At 39.7% G+C, this 19,979-nt stretch overlaps 1 protein-coding gene across 6 annotated transcripts in view; it reads left to right on the top strand.

The window, feature by feature from the left end:
• The window catches only part of cald1a (caldesmon 1a), a 71,774-nt gene that overhangs the window by 32,345 nt on the left and 19,450 nt on the right, over positions 1–19,979 (top strand). For 5 of the 6 annotated variants that reach the window (XM_028043440.1, XM_028043439.1, XM_028043437.1 and 2 more), the window contains 2 exons: positions 7,538–7,623; positions 18,216–18,353. In XM_028043440.1, coding sequence (XP_027899241.1) covers positions 7,538–7,623; positions 18,216–18,353 — 224 coding nt within the window. Of the gene's footprint in view, positions 1–6,339; positions 6,472–7,537; positions 7,624–18,215; positions 18,354–19,979 lie in introns of those variants that run through there. The other variant, XM_028043438.1, reaches the window with a different exon arrangement.

Raw genomic sequence — 19,979 nt, 5'->3', positions numbered from 1 at the left:
TGCAAAGCTATAATTCTAAGAATTATTGAATCCAAGCAGTCTATCAGAACTACAGTCTGGGATATAAGGGTATTGCAATGACAACTGTGATTTAATTGCATTAATCATTGCATTGTAGCTCTGTATACTGGGTAAATTTACTTTGTATTTCCAGTAAACTGCATTGTTTGTGGTTTTATCGTGCCTAAATGTGAAAAGGTAAATAAGTTTCTTTATGTATGAGTATTACTGTATTTATGAGGTGTTTTCATCTGAAAAAGAAACATGATGTCTCTGAACACAAAGACTGAAGAGTAGAGGAAAAAATATATATATATAAAAAAGTGAGTCACAATCTAAATATACAGAAGATTACAGCATGTACAGTGAAGTTGAATTATTTCCCGCACTTAAACACAGGATTAAAGTGCTACATACTAATAATCTGTTTCAATCAAGGCAATCAATTTGTAGGTATGTAACTACAAATTTCCATCCAAGAAGAATTCCTTAACTTGACAGATCATTGGAAGAAATGTTCCTCATAACATCAGTTTTATCAAAGCGTTCGCTTTGGGAAAGTAAGATGACAGCAAAATAGGAACAGCTGATTTTCATGGTCCTTTTAAGGATAATTCCAGTGTGTTGGACCTCACTTTGCGTAATTTTAACCATAATTTGTCTCAATATTTTAGGCCATGGTTGGAAGGTCTGTACAACAAAACATGATAAAACTGGAAACCCAATCTGGCTTAGAGCAGATCAGTGCAAACAAACCCATCATTTGAACATCAGATCAGCTAATTTTCCCCCAACTTGTCCACATTATTGTTAGGATCGTGGTGCTGTTTGTCTTTTAGGCCACTGATTGAGTGTTGAATTTAACCCCAGATAGTTTTGTCCAGCGTATAATGCCTCTGCGGTATTCCATTGAGACTTTCTTGGCTGTGTGTGTGTGAGAAGATAAACCTCAGTCCGCCTGTCTCAGCGCATATGATTCACATGGCACAGAGAGGTGCTATGGAATGTGAACCATTGTCTGGGAATGCAGGAGTCTCCTTTTTCCTCACCAAATGGAAACTTGACATCTTTAACCTTCAGGTCTTTTCCTCATGCTGATGTGAAGTTTTCCCTCGCTGGTTGATCTTTTTTTTTTCTTTCTTTTTTTTATCAGCTTAAGTCAGCACAAAGGAAACCGAAGAAGGATTTAATGGATAATTGCGTTTAATCACTAGATCCTGATGACAATTCGCCTCGGGCGTTCATGGTTGCATTTCACTTTGCGTTGGCATTACCCTCTCAGGTTTGCCTGTAATTGCCGTAGGCTCACGCTTGGTGAAAATTTTCCCCATTTCAGCTGAAGCTTCTGAAATTTGTTTTGGAAGAAGAGCGAATGTATGCGGAAAGCAGATGGCAGTGAGGCCGAGCTGAGCGCTGATGCTTGGCCTCATATGTTGCGTACAAAGTACGGTTGCAGCTGAGGATCCTGGCGTTGGGAGCAAAAGTTTGTGGTTGACATTTGCTATGACAAATCAAGAAAGAAGTTTGGCTCCAACAAAGGCTTAAACCCTGTAAATTAAGCTGAGGACTTGAGTTAATTCATAGCCAACCATCTCCGCCTCTCTTCATATTTTAGCTATGCCGAGTGTGCAGCTGTTGGTTTAGCTGTGGCGTTGTGGTCGAAGCAGGAAGGACAGTAAGAGAAGTGCGTGTGGGAAAGTTAGAGTTGTACTCTGAGCAAAGGCAGTAGAGTTTTGACACAAAATGTAGTGCGAGTTATTGTTTTATAAGAAATATTGGAACCATTGGTTAAATACTGACTATTTAAATGTTAATGCAGGGATAAAAAAATGTTTATAAAAGATTTTAAAACCCAACACAAGGTGATTTTGAATGTAGCTCAGTGGGTTGGAATGTTGAAACAAAAATTATTGACCTACTTGACATAATGATTAAACCACAGCACAGCAGTTTACAACATGTGATGAGTGTAAATTGAGGTAAAACATTGAGTTTTATGTAAAAAAAAAATTTTACATCTACATTTTTCTAATAAATTAGCATGGTTGCTATAATAAACTTAAACTGAGAAGGATTTCAAGCTAACATAATGTAGATATCAATTTGAGTTGTTGGACTAAAAGTATAGCTTGACATTACAAAATAATTGAAAGTCACACGGTGTGATACATTTTTAAAATGAAATTTAGACAAAGCACAGAAACAACAGTTTATAATGAAGTAAGCTGCATGATGAATAGCATTAGCTGTCTGTGAATAGCTAAAGCAGCTTAAACCCATTAGGGTCTAAACCTAACAAGCTAACAAAACAACAAATTGGAAAGAAAAAAGTATAGGACACATTTCTTGAATATGGATAATTTCAGGTGTTGATAAAGAAATAAAGTCTGTCTTTTGAAAGAAAATTTACAATATAAGCTAAGAAAGTGTGAATGTCATCTAATTGGTTAAAATGTTTCCATCATTTGTACCCACTTATCTTTGCGTCGTCATTAAGTGACAGGCAGGGTACACCTTCCACAGTCCTTTGCAGGGCAGCATAGAGACACACTCTCACTCAAAATGTTTAACATTCCCTTTAGTGTTACGCCTTTATTTTATTTATTTATTTATTTATTTTTCTCCGAAGAGTTTTTGCGGCGCTAGTGGGCAGACAGGAAGGAGGGTGAGGAGAGGGGGGAAGACATGCGGCAAAGATTGTCGGGACCAGGAGTCGAACCCGCGACATCCGCGTCGAGGACTAAGGCCTCCAAACGTGGGGCGTGCTATAACCCCCTGCGCCACCACAGCACGCCCCTAGTGTTACATCTTTATTTTTAATTAAGAAGATATAGTTCTACATAATTTGATCAAATTAGTTTATGATTCTGGTCCTGAAACATTCAAATAAAGAGGAGATTCTAGATGATAAAGTAATGGGAACGACCAAAAAAACAGCATAAACCTTCTAGTTTAATGCACAAACGCTGACCCACAGTCACTACACATATTGGATCTTTATATATATATATATATATATATATATACATATATATATATATATAATACTTTTGAAAAGATACTTTTCACATTATAATATATAAACCCCCTTACACTTTAATTTTAACAGCTCTGAGACTACTCTCAGGAGACTCCTTACCTCTGCGAGAAATGATACATTTACCCAACTCAAACTGTCCCCGGAGCCTCGGCCAAAACAGCTGTTAGAGCGCACTACCTACCGGCATGAAGTGTCTTCCTCTCATTACGCCTCGTCTTCCTTATTTTACTGCCGAGGCTTTATCTGTGTGATAAAATAACCATAAAATGATCATTCTTTCTTTACTGAAGTACACTTTCTCAGCTTGAAATGAGAAAAGCACCTGCCCCTGCTCTTCCTCTTAAGCTTTTTTTAAAAATGTATATATACTTTGGTCATTTTCTCTTGAGAAGGGTTGTAGATTTAACTTTAGTAATTAGTGCACTCTTGCTTTCCTGCACTGGGACTCCAATTTGAACTGAAATTGCCATCATTGTTTCTGTAGTTTAAATTACAGAGAAAGTGTCCAAAGGAGTAACCCAAGAGGGTCACCAAGGAACTCAGGACAACATCCACAGCTTTTCTTTCCTCACTTGCCTAATGTGTTTGCATACACCTCAGAAAGTACATAACTGCACACCTGTTGAACAATCCCCCCTAAAGTAAAAATACTGTCTGAGTGTGTATCCTGTCAGCATGTTGGGGTGCATTCACGCCAGTCCTGTTTAGCCCACTTTAATCGAGCAGCAGTCTGGTTTGTTTGGGGAGTTGTGAAGGGGTAACCGAACTCTGACACTTTCCAAAAAAGCGAACACTGGTCCACTTAAAAACCTAGGTTTTGGTTCAATTAAAGTGAACTCTATCTCAGTTTGGATTCATATGTGAATGCCAAGTGAACCAGAGACCGCTCCAAAAGCACGAAGCAAGCTATAGCACATGGTATTCTGGGTCAATGGAGGCAAAACAAAGGCGAGAGTCTAACGCTAGTGGGACAAAAGAGAAATCCTACAACTGCTCAATTGTGATTGTGCTCCATTTTTGTGCTTTGTGAAGAAGGAAGCTGCGTTCATGTATTCTTTGGAGGTTTTGTGTCGTTTTCTTCAGTAGTTCTTGGTGCAGGGCCTCTACAGGCGAGGGTGGAAAATGCAGGTTTTTCAATTAGTTTGCAACATTTGGCTCAATACAATATGAAAGCGAACCACACCAGCTGAAAATGTTAGAAATGTTGCAATTTCTAACAGAAGTGAGTCTATGAGACTATCCGGTGTGAAAACACCTTTTAATGCAATTAAAAAATTTTACAACCACTTAGCGCTGACTTGTTGATACACTTTGTCACCTTTGTTCCTTTTATTAACTAACCGCACAGCTGAAAAATCCATAACTGGGCGTAATGCTGGTTTTTGCTCATCCACTTCGTCTCAATGTAAACCCCCTTTTACTCAATAACCAAAACAGGGCCTGCACACACAAAGAAGAGGAGCTTTGTTGAACTGGCATGTGTAATAAGAAATATCAAGTCTCTTTAAAGTCTGTCTATTAGAATCAAAGGTGAAATAACATTCCTCGCATAGCTTCATGACTCTACCGTGAAGATTAATGTGTTTGTGAAGAGATTGCAAGAGGATAGCAAGTCCTCTCTTGTGATAGAAGTTATCCAATGTTGGGAGCATTTCATCAGAACCTGAAGCCATTTTTTCTTTCCCAATCCAACCTCTTCCCTTTTCTCTGGTTGTGCCTCATTCGAGCAACAATGTTCTATTGTTTCAACTCAAGACTTTCGGTGTGTGGAGTCATGATGTATAATCCTAGTGAATGTGAGGATCATATCAGCTTGGTTCTTAAGGGCTTTCAAGAGACTGGCACTTAAACGGTGGGTTATGTGCCAGGGTCTGGCGGTCTCGACGGCTAGTAGTTTGACTGATAAAAATATCATGATTCATAGTAAGACAGAGAAGGCAGATAGGGTGAAAGAAGAGTAGGCAAGGAGTGGGTAGATGGCGCTGAACAGGAATAAACGGACAAAGATGGAGAAGGGAGATGTTTTACAGCTGGCAGGCATGGGCAGGTTCAAAATGTGACAAAATGTTTACTCTGGCTGCCTCAACTTTATGCCTTTGTTAGCTTTTTGCAATGTGTGGGTGGTCCCTTCAGCGACGCAAACAACAGTTACACCTCTAGGTTGCACTAAAGACCCTTTCTCTAGGGACTCTGGTGATTCCTCGTTTTAATAACAGTTTATTTTATCGCTCTATTTTAGAGCAAATTTAATCCTAAGGGACTTCAGAACAATCCAATCACATTGCCATATTCAATGTTTAGATCATATTACTTGGTCAAATTCAGTTAGTCATGCGATAAAGCCCAGCTAATTACTCTGAATTGTGACTTTTGGTAGCACTGAACTTTATATGGGGAAGAAAATAGCGCTAACTCAAAGTTAATAGCTGCAATAATTAAGAACAATGCATATATTGCAGCAATAAAAACTTTTTTAAATGCTTTTATTCCCTCTCCCCTTGTTTATTACTCAATAACACTTTGCAACGTGAATCACAAATCAACTTACGATGTATTTGTTGCATCCATCTGTTGCTAAATGACAGGTCTTTAAATCATTTTTTAAAACTGTGCACATTGAGCAAACAGGCTTGCACCTCAGCTGCATAAATCAAACATTATGTGTAATAATAAGCCCAAATTTATATTCTTTGCATGCTCTCATTGCTAATACGTTCTCCCTCCCCTGGGCGTTTGGCCGTTTCTGGAAAGCGTGCGATGAGGACGGCGAGGTCTTTTCAGGTTTGGTTGTTGTTGCTCTCATCTCCTCTTGATTACTGTGGTGTGACCGGCCGTTTCCCACTCATCGTTTTCACAAATAACTCTTAAATGCGGAGCTAAACATAGACTCCTCGCACTATTTAGGGCGTCTCTTAAGACCAGGGTATTGCTGTACGGAGGCATGGTTCTTATTTACTCTACAGGCTCGCGTAAGAAGGGTTGACGATGCAATAAGGGGTTTGGGTGGGCGAGAGTCTGCAGGTGCTTTTCACATGCATGCATCCGTTTCTGGTCATTAGCATGTGCAAGCACAAAAAATCAATAACGCCTCTCCTACGTGCCTGTTTGCATATATACCTGGGTGGCAATGTCCAATGTGGGACCACAAATGGGAAGATAGGGAGGCATAACTCGCAGCATACAGGAAGCTGAGAAGGAAAACAAAGTTTAGCCAAGCTCCGACACGTCTGTAAACAACACAGGAAAAAGTTTTGGAGCAGAGATGGGAGGACAGAAAGAGGGAGGGACAACTAGGAGGGAAGGAAGAACAAACAGGCATTTGCTTTTTTCTGACAAATGACGTTGCTTTGCATTTTTGCTCGGACAAACCGTTACAAGTTACTGGTATGGTGTGAGGGACAAAAACAAAAGACATTGGAGGCTAATTCAAGGTACGATGCAGTTCCTTTATGGCTTAAGTCTGTTTTAAGAATCTTATTCTCAGCACTGTTTGCATCTTTTTTGCCACACATTATTAAAATAGGCGTTAAGCCGCAGCTTACACGTAGCCGGCCGGTTATAGTTCGCTCCATTCCAGTTAGTTTTTTCATGAGAATCATAGATATATGATGGAAAGCTCAACAGCTCCTGGGTGGTCTCAGGCCTCACAGCCAGTCGTGTACCAAGTCGTTTTTTTTTCTTTCTTTAGATTTACTCCAAACTGATGATGTTAACATCCTGTCTTGGCTTCATCTTCTCTCTCTCCCCCCCCCCCCTTGTTTTTGTGCTCAGTTGTATGCTTTTTTTTTTTATTTTAGCTCCTCAGCTTGCTGACAACTAATGAGAGCTGTGTGTGCAAAATTATAACCCCATTGAGAGAAGTAGCAATTAAAGTTGCACATCGTGCTGTTTAAGTCCAGTGTAGTATTTAAACATAAAAAGGAAACACTGTCTGGGCTGCCGCTCGCATGAATTGAAAACAACTGCGACAAATACAAAGCCTTTAAAATGAACGCATAAACATAAAATATCCATATTTTATTTTAGGAATGCATTCTTTCTTTTTTTCCTTTACATGAACTTAACATAGCAAACATGCTAATTTAACTTAGCTTCTAGCAGACTCAGTCTGCTATTAATTGATTTGTGCCATTTTTTGATTAAATTAAATTAAATATAATGTGCCATTAAATGATTAATGCCATTAATTGATTTGTTGCTTAATGCAACAGGCATAGTAATATCTACAATCTTTTTTTCTGAGTTTCCATAACAACAGACATTTTTTACATGGGTAACTACAACAGAACAATAGTTGGAGCAGAACCACGTCCAAAACATTTGGGACACTTGACTGGAGCTGTGGCCTCCTGCTGTTGAGGTTTTTATACATCTTTTTTCTTTTTCCAGTGGTGCCAGTAAATGAGGTCAGAGCTGTAAATGAATGCCTTTCTGTCCTGCTTCCTCGCCAGAAAGCGAGCAAAGTGAACATATCTGTGTTTGATGATGTCTCCGCAGAGCACCATCATGGAGGACATGGACTTTGAGCGGCGCCGGGAGCTGAGGAGGCAGAAGCGGGAGGAGATGCGCCTGGAGGCTGAACGGTGAGACGCGTCTTGGGCTGTCCCTTTTGATATATGTATTTTTATTCAGGCGTTCTCTGTGTGCTTAAAAAAAAACCCACCTGCGCCTCAGAGAGGTGAATCTGCTGTCGTTTAGGATTTTTTTTTTTTTTTTTGTATGGATGTGGAAGCAGTTTCTTTTGTGCGATTATTCCCTGGTTGTTAATTCTCTGCACACCACCTCTGATGCTCACGCCAAGTTAGGGGAGGACGTTAGCCAGGAGCCAGGTCTTTTAAAAACATCACTCAGCAGAAATTGGCTTTCCCCAAAGCAGGCAGGAAGAAGAAAGGCTTGATAAGAAATCTGATACGCTCTGTGATGACCTTTAATGTTCAATCATGCCCTGCCTCCCTGTTTCCAACTTTCTCTCCCAGATACTATGGCCTTTTGAACTCTCTTTTACTTAGTGGAAGAAACTGATTAAACCAAAGTTGGCTTCTGCAAATTGATTCAGCCGCAACACACTAAAGTGGACTAATCAAAAAGGTAGTTAAAAGGCATTTTTATTGCAAGGGTTTTATACAGAGTGCGACAAGAAAGCGTTTAAACTCACCATTTCTTCTTTTTTTTCAGTTTTCTAAAAGGTCTCTTCATCTTTGGTGCAGTCTTTAGCGCTAAGGAAGAGTCTGATTTGGATGCAGATAACCGTCCAAGGTCACTTGCTGCTTAAAAGCCTTTATATTAGAACCTGCATCACTTATGGAAATCAAAGTGACACCGGGTTGAACTCTGCAGAACGCTTAGATGGGTTTTCTCTGAAAATTCGTTCTAAGACATTATGAATATGCGAGTTGTGTTTTCTAGTAAAGAGTGAGGCCAGTCGCTCAAAGTGAAATTGTTTATATGCGAAGGAAAATCTGCAGTACAATTGAGGTAACATGTTAGGCACAGTCGTTTCAAATTGGTGTTAAAATTAATTCTGCTTTGCACCTGATAAAAGGATAGTTGTAATTTTTTGGTATTGTTTTGAATTTAGGGCTAAGAATATTATCTGATTCTTAAGACTAGATTTAAATCTGACCAAGGCTGCTTTACTGCTTTAACGATGGTCTTTGGCTTTTTAAGTCTGCAAAAGAACTACTTCCTTTGTTGCTTCAAAATAAGAGTCACAAACGCAGATTAAAGGATGTCAAGGTTAAAGCTTATATCCTGGGCATAATAATGCTGTGAAACAACAACAACTACTAGATAAAGCCTTTAAGATGGACTTCACTTAAACAAAAACACATGATCAACACTTTTACTTCTCCACAGAGACTAAATACTATTTTGCTGACATGCTCGTAGCTAACACTGTGCCCATTATCTGATACCAACCTAATTTTTCATATTTAGGTTTTAAAAATCTTTCTGTGGATGGAAAAGCCTGTTTCATGTGACCTTTGAGGTTCTTCAAAAAGTGTCAGCTAACTTTCTGCCTACCAACATGGAGAACATAAAAGACAGAGCGATAATAAACATGCTCCAAAAATGTCTTACTATTTTAAATTACTTTTTAAAAATTACTTGAGCATTTGTAAACTTTAGCAATCAGATATCAAACAATGCATCTTAGGGGAGCATGTTGTAGCGGTAAGATGGGCATCCTATGTATGATTATAGTCGTCAGGGATTCTGCCTGTTTCCATTTGGACAGCTGTGAATAAAAGCCAGATGTTTTCAGCTTGATCATCTATTCCTAATTTAGTTGTTACATAGGAGGATAAAATATGTCTGAATCAAGATGTATTGATATTGGATTTTCTAGAGACGGAGTGCGCTGGTGTTTGGTTTTCCTAGGCTAAGGTAAACGGGGATTGCTCTGAAAGACAAAAATGATGGCAAGGATAGCACTCCTCATTCAATTATAGGTTTTTAGAATCAAGATTTCTACAACCAATTTTTGTCTGTTATGCAGAAGTAATGTCTTGAGGGCCTCTTTTAATTTCCACCTCTTAGACTTTTATGCCTCATTTCCTCAGATGCACTCTTAATAGCTGATTTAAGTGAAGCTTAATGGTTTCACAGTCCACTGCTTAGAATTATTTATACATTTTTCAAGTGTTTATGTTTATAGAGGACATGGAGTTGGACAGAAAAAGCAGACTAAAGAAAAGGCATCGCAAGAGATCTAAAGGGTCAACTGAGAGAAAACGTTGAAGCTTTTGGGGAGTTAATTTATACGTCATCCATCATTTTATGCACCAGGCAACACAGATCTCTTATTGGTGTTTTTTCTGACAATACATTAAAGCAAGTCATATTTATAGTGTTGTTGTAAAGTGTTTCCCTCTGACTTTGTTCAGCAGTTTTGTCTTAGATCACAGGTGTCAAACTCCAATCCTCGAGGGCCGGTGTCCTACAGTTTTTAGATGTGCCACCGGTACAGAAAACACTGGAATAAAATGGTTTAATTACCTCCTCCTTGTGTAGATCAGTTCTCCAGAGCCTTAATGACCTAATTATTCTGTTCAGGTGTGGTGCAGCAGAGGCACATCTAAAGGTTGCAGGACAGCGGCCCTTGAGGACTGGAGTTTGACACCCCTGTCTTAGATCCTCAAACTAATCTTATTATTCCACAGTGTTAACAAAAATGCAGTTATCAAATGATTTCATTTATTAAGAAGGGGAAAATGCTATACTTAACCTCACCCTATGTGAAAATTTAGCTACACGCTAAGGCTATACCTGTCAGATCAGGGAATCTGGAAATTACATGACAACCTGATATAGGCGAAGAGATACCAAAAAGCAACACATCAGGTCCCAATTTAAAGAATTCATGAGCAGATAAAATCTATTGTGTGTCTGGAAAGTGTTAGAAAGCCTTTTTTAAGGCTTTATGGCTGAAATAAACCACAGCAGGAGACATGAATGGGGAAAAAAATGAACGAGTGATGAACCATCCAAGGAGATGCTTAGGCAGCTTAAATTATTCCCAGAGCACATCAAGGACTCATTCGGGAGGTCCAAACAGAACCAAGAGCGACGTCTCGAGCAAGATCAGTGTTCGTGGGTAGACTTGCAGGGAAATAACCGCACCTGAAAACAAAACAAAAAAAAGAATGTAAACCCCCATCTTGATGCTGATGAGCTCCAAGGCTTTCGGGAACATATTGAGTGAACTGGCGAAACATTTTGGAAAGTGTGTGTCCCCGTTGCATTTGGCGTGAAAATACACACTTTCGAAGAACCACAAACAGTGGAAGGCCGGATTTTTATCCGATTGAGGTGCTGTAGCAGAAACTTGAACAGGCAGATTTAAAAGGTAGAGTGGGCCACAGTTTCTCCACAGAGATCTAAACAGCATATTACCAGTCTTTCCAAACCTTAGATGCCAGTTGTTGCTCTGAAGGATGGCACAAACAATTATTAGCCTTTTTACCTGAAATAAATTAAATAATTATTTGAAAGCTGTGTTTTTTTTCTATTTACTCAGGTAATTGGTAGCAATTGGTAATAAAATTGGTTTGATGATGACAAAAGGTAAAACCAAATCAGTAAGGAGGCATTTCAACTCCAAGTTTGTTTGAGGAAGAATGTGGGGCCATGTAATGGTGCCTGTAGGGATGCTAAATTCCTGGCTATTATGTGTTTACTGGCCAGCTCTCCATTTACTACATGCTTGGTCACTGCTATTGTCTGTGTGGTAGAGTGTGAGTAGTAGTGTGGTCAGTGGGCGTTTGCATGCTGTACTAGATCATGTTATGCTTTGTGTGGGGTGAGTGCCTGCGTGGAGTAGATTTTCACTCTGCGTGTTTCACCTCCAGAGGTGATGAAAGCTTGACAAGCTCCATTCAAGCTTTTTTAATATTTTTTTTATGTTTAATCCATGCTTTGTTATGTATGGCATGGAAGACAGGCAGCCAAATCTTCCCTGTTCTGTTTCACATCAGCCTCCGTTGGTCGTATGGAAGTTGTTGCTGAGACAGAGGTGCACGGAGGGCTTTGATTTACTATTATTATTCAATAAAGCCACAGACGTCCGCATATTATTCCTCAAAGCTTTCTCACACACCCGTGTTCTTCAATTCCCCAATCAATGCTACTCATCAGTGCCGGAGTATGTTTTCCTTCAGCGAAACACACTCGGACAGGAATGTCTCCAAAGAGCTCATAGACATGGAATTTTCTCAGTCGATTCTGAAACCATGCTGCCTTGACTGAATCTGGTCTTTCTTTGTGTAGAAGCATACGCGAGTCAATAAAAAGTTAATAAAAGTCAAATTAAGTTTACAATTTTTTTCTGGAGTCTGGTAGAATTTTAACTTTGCTGTACAGACAGCTAGTTTGTGGTGTGTTTAGATATATAATTTCTTGATTAAAGTAGCTAATTTTTCAATTAGCATTACATATTATGTTGCTTGCATGTGAAACGTTTTTAATGAAATTTAGGTGAAAATGACAAAACGACTTGCTTTTAATTTTTCAACATGTTAAGCTAAAGTAAAGCCACCAGTTAGCTTTGTGCTAACAAGTCAGCTAGTTGTTATCTATCTTTGCAGAATTTTCTTATAGCATATGAAAGTCATTTATTTCTCAAACTTTTCTGGTGTTGTCTGGTGTTTTTCCTTTGCCTTAGCAAAGAAAAAATATGAGCTTTTCATTAGCTAGCTATTTGCTTTTAACCTGGTAGAGTTCTGTGTTACAAAATAGTGGCACATTTGGCAACTGCTAAAAGTAAAAATAACTGATTTTAAACAAATGTTTCATATCTTATTTATCTTATTTATAAAACCTGTTGTGTTTTTTTTTTTGTTTGTTTTTGTAATGAAGTTCATCAGCATTAGCTTAATTTTCAAACATTTCAAGCTAAAACAAAGCTGGCTGGTAGGAAGGGTTAGGGTTAGGAAAAGGAAGGGTAGATTGAAACTTTCTACTTAATTTTTACGATGTATAAATTAACCAGAAATTTGTACGATGAATTGTACTAGCGCATTGATAGTACGATTAATGAAATAGCGAAAAGGTTTAATAATATTCACAAATGTCCAGTGATGTCGTGTTGCCACAGTCCAGATGTTATTCTTCATGGACTGTGATGTCAAAGACTGTTTGAAATCCTGAAGGATGTGCAAACTTGTACTGGAGAAGAGTGGTGCATAGTCATACTCTGATAAATCTTCCTTCCAATGGTTTAGAATACGCACAATTATTTTTTTTTCTGGAGAATAAAAGACTAGGGATACCATGAGTCCTACAATGTGTTAACAGAGACGCACCCTGATGGAATCCACATGTTGGATTGCTTCAAATTCAAGGGAGCATAGTTGCTTCATAATTCTGCTGAAGAACAATGCGTAGAAGGGCAGGGGGGACCAAAACGTACTCCAATAAGCAAGCATTTTTCTTTTTGAAAAGTAATTTTCTAGCAATATGAGGCAGCTTGTCTCAAGACAGTTTTAGTGAAGCGTCTCAATGACCATAACTCTGAAATTAGAAAACACTGAACTATTCCTTCATCTTCTCGCCATTCGGATGTTGCTTTCTTTCTGCTGACCTACTCCTACCCTTTCCTCTTCATTTTTTACGCCTCTCCTGACACTCCCCTCGAGAGACCAGGAAGTGCTGAGGAAATAACACCCATCCCTTGTGAATGAGCCATGTCAAACAGTCCCCACCCTGGCTGAACACCACTCCAAACATGACCCGATCGTGCTTCGTAAACCTTCGACTTCTGACAGGAACAAGGACGGACACGGACACATGGAAACCTTCCATGGACGGAGAGGTTGCCATCTTGCTTTTTGACCCTCGCGTGTCAAATTTTAACCTGCTGGATCCCTTTGAAAGCTTTCAGTTCAGGAATTTATTGCGAATCTATTGTCATTTATCTGCGAGTAGGAATAAATGCATTTGGGTGGGACTTTGTATCAGCTAACGTTCTCTATCCTTGGAGGAACGCAGGGAGGGTGGACTGTGGTCCTGTGGGCCGGCAGAAGGAAGGGAAATGATCCAGGGAGATCAGCGTGGGAATGGGTCAGCATTTCTGACAGCCCAGTCCAAGTCCCCGTCTTTCACTCCCCCTTTACCATCCTTAATTCCTCTACCCCTCTCGTCCCTGCAGCCTTTCTCTCTTCACTTTCCTCCTTCGCATTGCTCTGTCCCTCTGTTGCCACGGAGGCTTTAAGAACCCCTTTCCCATGGGCATTTCCCAAATTATTTTCACTGACATTTCTGGGATATGTTCTAGTAATGATAATATTTGGACATTTATCTCCCTAATAAGCTCACTGATGGCGATGCTATGTCTGCAGACAGTTGATTTTTAAAGCTCACACAGACCTATGCTGTATCGCCTTATATTTTGATCTACAAATTCATGTCAAACTGCTGTGTCTTCAATTTTTTTGTTATGTTAGAAAAACTTAATGCATTTTTTTTAGGATTTTATGTGATGGACCAACATAAAGTTGTGCATATTTGTGGAGCGGAAGGGAAATAAAATCATTTTCCCTTCCACGTAACAATATCATGCTACAAAGTGTTGACGCATCATTAAAGCATAAAGGTTCCACTCACAGAACGCGGTTGTAATGTCGACAGAATGTAGGAAAAGTTCAAGAGGTGTGAATACTTCTCGCTATAAATATGTAAGATGACAACTTGTGATCTCGAATGTTTATTTTAAATTTTGTGTTTGATCACCCTAGAAACGGACATCTGTTGAAGGGTATACATCGGCAAACCCACCTAGCTGCAGCTTCTAGCCGTGGCTGCACATCATTTTGTACAGGAAAAGTTGGCCGTGATAAAATCTGCAGATTACTCCTTTTTCCATTATTGTGCACACCCTTTCCTTCCCGTTTTTCATTTCCCGCTTCTCCTTTTTGTCCCTGCTCCCCGTTTCGCCTGCTCTCTCTTGTCCTCTGCTCCCACCTCATATTTCTGTCAGTATGCTGATAGAGTTTGGGGCCCAGGTACGGAAGGGGGCGGTGGAAAGGGGGGGATATTAAATCAGAGCTTTGCTTAGTGCATGCGTCTCTAGCCAAGGCTGTGATTGACGGGAATGCTAATTCAGCTTTTAGGAGTTTGTTCTTCTCTCCTACTGGGAGAATCTTTAACCCTGAGATCGTCGTCATCATCGCAGCCACCAAGGACCCTTTTGTTCCATACTTAGCCTGTGTCTTTCCCTCTTTCTCATGACATTCGGTGCTGTTTCTGGGGCGGACCTGTCCCCTGGGAGCTACGCAAGTTGTTTCACAACTTTTTTCTTTTTTTTGTCTGTAAAAACATTACATTGCCATGGCATTTTAAATGAAGGTTAATGTGCTTTCTATTAAAGGGGAGTATAGTTAAAGAGGATGTTATTTAGAAAAGCATATACATTACTCTCTTGATTTGTGGCTGATGTAAGTGCGCTGGACAGTTTTATGAATTTTTTAGGCTTTTCCTGCAGAGAAAAATAATAAAATGTAAAATATTTCCTATTATCCTCAATTCTTCCAATGTAACTTATTCCTAATGTCATGAGAAAATAGGTTTCCTTACAGTCATGGGGAAAAAATAAGTAAGCTTAGGCTTACTACTTTTGGATTTAAGTGAAAAAAGGAACATCCAGAAGCTGCTAATCAGTCGCACTTGATTTATGGCTCAGCAGCAAGTGTGACCACATTTTGGAAGCTTGCTAATCAGTAATGAAATGGAGGATTCCTCTGTGTAAATACAATGCCAAAGCAGGAAGACGTCAGCAGTAACCTCAAAAGATGCAACTGCTGCTGTCTGTCAGTCTAGGAATAGGTTATAAATCCACTTACAGTCGAACTGTTGTCTTCCTACAGGGGGAAAATAGTATTCTGCTGATCTGAAGCATAAATACTTGTTAACACAATGTGAAGCTGGAAAGACATCAGCAATGACCTCAGAGAAGCAAGTGTTTCTCCCTACCAATATGGGAAGAATGTCGGGCTGTTTCCAGGTTATTTCAAGTCTTTCCTTCGCTGGTGAAAAAGATTATTCCCAGATTGTTGGGTTAAGGGATACAGATGTGTATTAACACAAAAAAAGAACTGCTTTCTGGATAAGGGAGAAAAAGAACATGACTGCACGACTTGGGGTTTACCAAGCTGCATCTGAACAAACCAGAAGACTTCTCGACTCAATCTAGTAGAGATGTTTGGCTTCAAATCGGTTTGTCGTATTGGCTGAAACCTGAACCCGGCATGTAGCTCAAACACTGTCGGAGATCTAAAGAGGATAGAACGACAACAAATTTAGCATTTTTTTAAACTTCCGGAAATTCTTTTAATTAAGTCACTTTCAAACCCCAAAGTTCCCCGATTTAAGGAATTGCACACGTAAAGCACTGCCTAACATCACCGACGTCACAGTCCCATAGACCTTGCAAGGGCGTCAGCAGATTTATCGGTGCTGTTATGACAACACGGTCCATGTGGGAGCAAAATTGGAGCCAGAACCGGAGAGACGGGTAGCAGCTGAATGGGGTGAAATGAAGGGAAAAGTTGTTCACAAGCTGTAAAACTTTGCATAAACCAGAGCAGCTTCGGCTCCGCTCACCACACATGTTGCAATTAACATGCAGAGGCATGCTTCGCTGGCTGACCTCAAGAAGCTGCACTGTGATCTGAGGTAGCTGGAGCGTGTGGTTAGCGGTGGGAGTGTAAAGGTCAGCCAGGGCAGTGGCGACGAAGCGTGGAACTCTGTTCATAAATGTGAGGTGGCCCAAGCAAACCGATTTCAACCAGAAGTCCTAAAGTTTAAAGGGAAAAAACCCACCAAAATGATGACTTTGATGTCGGGCATCCATATTTAAGAGGTAGTTTAGTATCAGATGTACTTGGAATTGCAGCATCTTCCATGTAAACTGCTTATTGTACCTCACGTTCAGCTGTACCTTCCTGCATTCCCCAAGCTGACTCTGGCCCCAGTCGACTAGACTTGTTGCTTTTCATCACATCTAGGTTACATTTAAAGTTGCTTTAAAGGGAAATAGACTGTGAACTTTTTTATTACCTTTTTATGATGTCTTGTTGACGCAGGGCATTAAATAGATGTAACCACAGTGTGGTTCTTTGCCTTTTTTTTTCTTTTACAACAGTACATCCTTGGTAATGTCTGGGCATTATAGTAAGTAGAGCAAGAAGGTTGTAAAACCTAATTCAAAAACCAGATGTTTACCCATGTCTGAGACACAACCTGCTCGGGCCGTTATCCCGTCTGCTGGAGGCTTGACCAGATACCTCCAGGTGGAAAATGAACAGCAGCTTTTGAGCTGCTTTTTTTTTTGTTATTTGAAGCAGTAAAACGCCTTTGATTTTTATTGCCTGCACCTGTTGAGAAAAACGGTGTGAAATGTGGAGAAATTCAAGATAAAATTTTAAAAAACGATCTAAGAGTAGAAGACATATTTTTAAAGAAACTGATTTTTTCCCCCTTTTTACAAAATTACCAGTTTCACTTTTGTTTAAGTTTCAATAAAATAAGTACAACTGAAGCATTGTTTTAAGTTAAAGATGCACCAAGACATCACCTCGTGATCAGAATTGACTTTTCTTCGTTTTTACTTCTTCCTGCCTTTTCCGGTGGTTAGCTGATAATAAGTCCAAAAATTAGATATTTTTTTTTATCAGTGAATGCAGAATATCTAAGACCTACTACGTCATGCAACACTCTTCGGTGCGGAAGTTGTTCCAGAAGGATTGGCTGTTTTTTCTGGAACACATTATCCGGGAGTGATCCTAACTAGATGCCTGAACCACTTCAAGTCCGACTTACTGCCGTCAATGTGGACCAAGTTCCAGGTTTATACTGGAACCTGACAGCCCATATAAAGGGAACTGGTTGGGTGAACTCCCATGCATCTTTAGGGTCCTACTAAGGGTGTAGAGGTGGTTCAGTTTTCCATGGCCTGGATGAAATCCACAGTATTCCTTTTGAATACCAGGCTCACCATTCCAGTTCAATTAAAGATTAAATAATGTGATGCTTTAAGCATGCAGATAATTGCACCCCTCGCAAAAATATACAAGATTATCACTGCTGTAATTGAATTAATGTACCTTTCACATACACGTCTATAGTTACTGGCTCATTCCCGTTATGTCGGCACAAAAGAACAACTTTTCACTTGATTTTATTTCAACTTTTCGTTTAATTTTGTTCATGTTCAAAAAATCCCGATTCCTCGTTTTAATGTGTTTCTCAAAGAATTAGCTGTTAAGATCGCTTATAATTTAGACCAGATCTGGACAATCCCGAAACACTTTCATGACTCTCTCTTATCCGCAGCCAAGCTAGGTCTCAGGCTGACTTTTTATCAGCTCGTGAAAACTGCAGCCTCGATAAGAAGTATTAGATGTCTCACAGCTGACAGGTCAGCGTGATAAGAGAAAAGGAGTGGAGCGGGGGGTGTGAGGGAAAAAAAAAAACCCCGAAGCAAATCCATCAGCTCTGGTCACTGTGGTTATTACAGTCCAATTTAAAGAATCATTCACTTTGAAGTTTCTGACTCGGAGGTTTAATTGAGGAGGGGAAGAAGGGTTGAAAGTTGGCTTAAGAGAGGGGGAAAAAATAAAAGAAAAGAAAATGTCCTTTCTTCCTCTCACTTTGCTTTTCTTCTTCTCGCTCCCCTCAGCATGCTCAGGAACGATGACGACGAGGAGGAGGCCGCCCGGGAGAGGAGGCGCAGGGCGCGTCAGGAGAGGCTGAGGAGCCGGGAGAGCGAGGAGCCCAGCAGCCAGCCGGACGGCGCCGTCATGACCAATAGCCACAGGTGACGCTCGCACTGAAAAGCCACTGTATGAACTTCTTACCTCCCAGTGTCGCTGTTAAAATAGAGCGAACGGTTCAGCTCTCCCTCAGCAGGGGGACTTGCTGTGAAGTTTCCTGCTGGTACAGAGTTCAGCTTTTTAAGCCACAAACTAGTGTAGCTGAGTAAATGGCGCTTCTTCATCTCAAACGAAATGTCGATGACCTAGATAGTGAATAAAGCAAGCAGCAAATTGGGAGGACTTCCTTTCTAGGAAAAAAAATGCATGCTTGGTGTTTCAGTAATGCATGATCTCATCTTAAAAATGGCCAAAGAGCAAAAAAAAAAAAAAAAAAATCCATGGAGTTCCATTGGTTGTTTGATGAATCGTCTTTGCAACAGTGGAAGTGGTGGGAAGAACCGACATCCAGAAATACAAACGTCGCTTTGTGGTCACGAATGTTTCCTCCCTTTGGGCTTGGAGATACATCCTGGGCTGGTCATACAACAAGGGGATTGTGCCTGAGGACGCAGAGACGCGACCAAGCAATAAACCATTGTTGATTGTTTGCAGTGAGCGATAATGTTTGCCAGACGTTTTAGGTCAGAACAGTTTGAGTCACGCTGATTTGAGCGAGGTCGGAGGATATACACTTTCAGATGGTCTGTTTGTGTGTTGGCATAAGATTGATAACGCGGATGTAGATATATGTTTTGGACGTAGGTGTGTAAATGTAAAGTAGTGATTTATTGTGCTCTACCTGCAGTGATGGCAATTTCAGTTTGGAAAAAAAAAATTTATATTCCCACTGGGGAGTGAAGCTAAGCACTAACCAGAGCAGGGTTTGCATTCAGGAATTCATTTGCAACTTTAAAAAGGTTTGAGTTTAATCATTAGCTCTATTAATTATTTATATGTTAAATATTTTAAATGCTTGTAGTTGCTGTTTAACTGAACAGTGTCCGTATTTCCATGTTTACTCGCTAAAACACTACTATTTAATCCGTCTTGCCACAAATCTGGTATTACTTCAGAATTACAATTAAAAAAAGTAACTACAAAGGTGTCTTGGGACAGATTCATAATTAATAATTACATAAGCCAAATACTGATGCAAATCTTGATTTCCGTCACTGTCCATATTAGTATTGAAAACCTAACTAATTTTTAAAACACGGTAATAAAAGAATAATGAAAACAGCAAAAGAAAATTGCTTTTGAAAAACTTTCCCTGTTTATTTCACTGATGCACAAACTTCTTTTATTGCTCATTTTTACATAACAGACTGCACCAAACCACAAAAACTCAACAAAGCATTTTCTATCAACTTTTGTGCATCTTGTCAGATTTGCTCTGACCCCATAACTGTTCGCTTTTGACCTTTTGCTGAAAGGTTGAAGGTCTGAGAGGAAACTGTAAACAGTGTGCAATGAAAAATATTTTTCATTTACTTCGCGTTATTCGGCGGCTGTGCTAAGAATGTTGTACTTTAGTATTTGGATGTGCTTTATGTGGTTTTGTATAGTTTCTTCAGATCTCCATTATAGGCACTTTTATATTTACTTTTGAATCTATACTTTTGGTACAAGATGCTTGAAATGCGAGCAATAACGTATCTTAAATGTAATCTTCATTGATAACTAATAAA

The sequence above is a fragment of the Xiphophorus couchianus genome, chromosome 17, assembly GCF_001444195.1.
Source record: "Xiphophorus couchianus chromosome 17, X_couchianus-1.0, whole genome shotgun sequence".
NCBI lineage: Eukaryota > Metazoa > Chordata > Actinopteri > Cyprinodontiformes > Poeciliidae > Xiphophorus > Xiphophorus couchianus.
This window is presented reverse-complemented; position numbering and strand designations above follow the sequence as displayed.